This window comes from Dipodomys ordii, unplaced genomic scaffold, assembly GCF_000151885.1.
Source record: "Dipodomys ordii isolate 6190 unplaced genomic scaffold, Dord_2.0 Scaffold13, whole genome shotgun sequence".
NCBI lineage: Eukaryota > Metazoa > Chordata > Mammalia > Rodentia > Heteromyidae > Dipodomys > Dipodomys ordii.
Window position 1 is genome coordinate 8,862,401 of NW_012267229.1, and position 4,226 is coordinate 8,866,626.

The 4,226-nt window shown below is 40.3% G+C and overlaps 1 protein-coding gene across 1 annotated transcript in view; it reads right to left on the reverse strand.

Annotated features, from left to right (window-relative positions):
• Mcm8 (minichromosome maintenance complex component 8) overlaps positions 1–4,226 on the reverse strand; it is a 40,987-nt gene that overhangs the window by 2,826 nt on the left and 33,935 nt on the right. Inside the window, exons 15-18 of the mRNA XM_013010636.1 lie at positions 3,610–3,829; positions 3,045–3,254; positions 1,732–1,808; positions 925–1,057 (exon numbers count right to left, since the gene is read on the reverse strand). Of these exons, the coding sequence (XP_012866090.1) occupies positions 925–1,057; positions 1,732–1,808; positions 3,045–3,254; positions 3,610–3,829 (640 nt within the window). The remainder of the gene's footprint in view (positions 1–924; positions 1,058–1,731; positions 1,809–3,044; positions 3,255–3,609; positions 3,830–4,226) is intronic.

Below are 4,226 nucleotides of genomic sequence, written 5' to 3' on the forward strand. Positions count from 1 at the left end.
CTAGCCTTGAGCTGAAGAGCTGAGGGACAGCGCCCAGGCCCAGAGTTCAGAACCCACAACCGGACCCAAAAAACAACAACAACAACAAAAATATTTTTCATGACACCAATGGCTCACACCTATAATCTTACCCACTTCAGAGTCTAAAATCCTTAAGATTCAAAGCCAACCTGGGCAGGTTGGCCCAGGATCTCCAATACTGCCCAGTAAAAAGTCAGGCTGGAGATTTGGCTCATGTGATAGAGTGCCACCTAAACAAGCAAACAGAGCAAGTACAAGGCTTTGAGTTCAAAACTCTGGTGGTAGAGGCCAGGAGCTGGTGGCCTGTAATCCTAGCTACTCAGGATTATACTTCGAAGCTAGACTGGGCAAGAAAGTCAGTGAGACTCTTTTTTTGTTGTTGTTAGTCATGGGGCCTGAACTCTGGGCCTGGGCACTGTCCCTCAGCTCTTCAGCTCAAGGGCCACAGCAGCACTTCTCGTTTTCTGGTGGTTTGTTGGAAATGATAGTCTCACGGAGGTTCCCGCCTGGGCTGGCTTTGAACTGCCATCCTCAGATCTCAGCCTCCTGAGTAGCTAAGATTACAGGTATGAGCCACTGGCGCCCGGTGTCAGTGAAACTCTTATCTCCAATGAACTACCAGAAAAAAAAAAAAGCCAGAAGATGTGGCTCAAGTGGCAGATTGCTAGCCTTGAGTGAAAAATCTCAAGGAAAATCTCTCTATGCTCAATGCTAGTACTCCACCACTTGAACCACAGCACCACTTTTGGCTTTTTCTGAAATTTTTTGGAAATAAAAGTCTCAACAGACTTTCCTGCCTGGGCTGGCTCTGAACCACGATCCTCAGATCTCAGCCCCTGGAGTAGCTAGGATGAGAGGCATGAGCCAACGTGTTTCCAGTAATAGGATACTAATTAAACCAACTATGGTGTTTAAAGACAACAGAACACTATGTAAAGCTTTAAGTGGAGGTGGGTGGATTTCTGCGTCCTCATGAGGAACTATCTCTGGATATATGAGAAATTTGAAAAGAGCACAGAATAGTGTAAACATCATTCTATTTATGGGAAAGTAACTAGTATCTGGATGAAGAGAGAGGGTGGAGGTACGCAAGATATGAACAAGTTTTCTCAAAAGATGTAGTTTTTAACTGATTTTAGACCTATTTGAACTACCCATTCAAAAATAATTCTTAATGTAAAGACTGAGACAGCTAGAAATATTTGATATGAAGAAAATATAGTTTTCTCAGATAAAAAAAATAAATGATCTAATGAGCTAAATCAAAGTAGATTTGGCTGGTCTAGTTAAAATATGATTTGAGATGGGAAACTAACTGCTACTTCATTAAAAACAGCATTTAAGAGCTAGAAGTAGGGTTATACCTATTATCAAAATTCTCCAAAGACTGAGGCAGGGAGAGAATCTGAGGTCAACCTGGGTTACATAGCAAGACTGTTTAAAAAAAAAAAGCAGGCTGGATGCTTGTGACTTACACCTACAATCCTAGCTACTCAGGAGGCTTTAAACAAGCCAGCCCAGGCAGGAAAAGTCCATGAGACTCTTATCTCTAATCACAGAAGATGCAGGAAGTGGTGCTATAGTTCTAATGGTACGGAGTGCTTAGCCTTGAGCAAAAGGAGCTCAGGAACAGCGCCCAAGACCCAGAGTTCTAGCCTTAGAACCAGCAAAAAAAAAAAGTAATTCCATCATCTAAAACTCTAGTCTTACCTATATTTCATAATTTCAACTATATCCTCAGCATCTTCTTTGGTTGCTTCTTCTCTCAATTCTAACCTTGCTCGTGCCTTTGAAAGAAAAGAATCATTTTAAGATAGCAAAAGAAAGTTGTTTTTTTTTAAACCACATTTGAACAAGTATGGCTATGTCTAAGCGTACTTACTGTATATAAAAGGTGACTTGAGGGAGAAAAGCTAAAATATTGAGTCCAAATTTTTAAAAAACAAAATTTGAGTATAACATAGCATTTAAAATATGGATAAAACTAAAAAAAATGGATAAAACTTACTTTTACCTACTAGCATTTTTTTCTGAAAGTATTCATTTCAGGAGATGTAATTATAAAAACATATTTTTCTTTTTTCCCCTTTGGTCATGGGGCTTGAACTCAGGGCCTGGGCACTGTCCCTCAGTTCTTTTTGCTCAAGGCTAGCGCTCTCCCACTTTAAACCACAGGCGCCACGTGTAGTTTTTGAGTGGTTAATTGGAGGTAAGAGTCTCACAGGGACTTTTCTGCTCCACCTGGCTTTGAACCACAATCCTCAGATCTAGCCTCCTGAGTAGCTAGGATTACAGGCATGAGCCATAGGGCTTGTTAAATTTTTCTCTTTGCTTTTTATTTTCAGGAAATCATCCCTAGCCAGTTTTTTAAACAACAAAAAGAACTTAATCTGATTTTAGGGACAAAAGCCTAAATGTCTGACAGCTAACTTTGAATGCCCAAGTTCTCTCAGCAGTTTATGATATGAAGAGAAAAAACAAGACACTGTCCTTACAGACATCATGTCACAGATTAGCTACTAAGGTATTTCAAATATTCCTTGTTTGTATAAGCTTGGAATCCCCAAATCCTAGTTACCCTAATCACCTTTCAGACAACTCCATGAATCCAAGTGTCATTAATAGAAAATAAAAGTTGGGCTGGGAAGTTGGCTCAGTGGTAGAGTGCTTGCCTTGCACACATGAGGCCCTGGGTTTGATTCCTCAGCACCACATAAAGCAGAAAAAAGCTGGAAGTGGCTCAAGTGGTAGAGTGCTAACCTTGAGCTGAAGAGCTCAGGGACAGTGCCCAGGCCCAGAGTTCAGGCCCCACGACCAACAAAAAAGAAAAAAGAAAAGTTGCACAGGAAGCCACTGGTCTTATACCTAGTAAGAAATACTTTTGATATGCTACAGGTCTGAACAAACTTTATAAAAACATTTATCCACCCACTTCTTATGTCTCTTAGTAGGAAGAAAACTTGAGTCAATTATGGATCCTACCTCATTCTTTAAGCCAAAAAAAAATGTACAAATAAACAAACCTCAGTCAGGCGAATCAAAGATTCTAGTTGCCTGGTGGTGATTGGTGAGCTACTTAATCGCTGGCTCTGTTTCCGGAGTTCCAGGTAGAAATCTTGAAGAACTTGAGCAGCGTCTGTGGATAGCCTAGGGTAGACATACTGTCTAGCGTAGCCAATGTACTTTCTCAATAGCTGATGGGGAATTGGATCTATTATTTCTCCAGGAACTACCTGAAGCATGACAAAAGGCCTAATTAAGATTAAGTGCCAAATTCTTCTTGCTAAAATAACTTTTCAAAAAGACTCTCCAAATAAACGAAACACTATAATTATAGCTCTTATTTTGGTTGACTTATTAAGTTTATATATAAACTCTGGATTCACAATATAAAAAAAGTTTGGGTGCTATTCTACTTAGCATTACAATAAATAAGCCACATACTGGACTTTTGTTTTTGTTTTTTTGAGTGCTGGGGATTGAACCCAGGGTCCCTCCTCTCTGTAAAAACAAACCAAAAAAAACCCCAACTCCATCACACTGAACTCTGACATTCAAATAGAACCAGATAAGAGAAAACATGTATACCTTTAGTCTTTCTGACAGTGGTTTTTCAGAAACCACTTCAAGCACAGAAGTATTTGAATCTTGAGTATTCATACGAGCTACGGTGGCACTGCTCACAGTTCTTAGCTTGCCAGCTCTTATTGCAATCACATGTTCAGAGAGTAAGTGATCATGTTGCTCATTTGGAGTATCTAACAGAATAAAGACCAAGTCGAATCTGGATAGTAGAGCACTTCCCATTCTAGGAAGCAAGCAAGAAAGAAGAATTGGGATTAATATAGCTAGCAAACTGTTTACTCACTTGCTCACTATTCAAGTTTCATTCATACTTTGAGAAAAATCAAGTTTTCATAGATATAAGCTTTCACAGTGGTCCATGCTTGCAATCCCAGCATTGGGGACCTGGGGCAGGAAAACTACAATAGTGAGACTAGGATATATAGAGGGGAGCCTGTCACAAACAAAAACATCAAGTTTTGGGTTAAAAGTACTTAGTTTCGGGGCTGGGAAGATGGCTCAGTGGTAGAGTGCTTGCCTTGCATGCTCGAGGCCATGGGTTCGATTCCTCAGCACCACATAAGCAAAAAGAAAAAAGCCGGAAGTGGCACTGTGGCTCAAGTGGTAGAGCACTAGCCTTG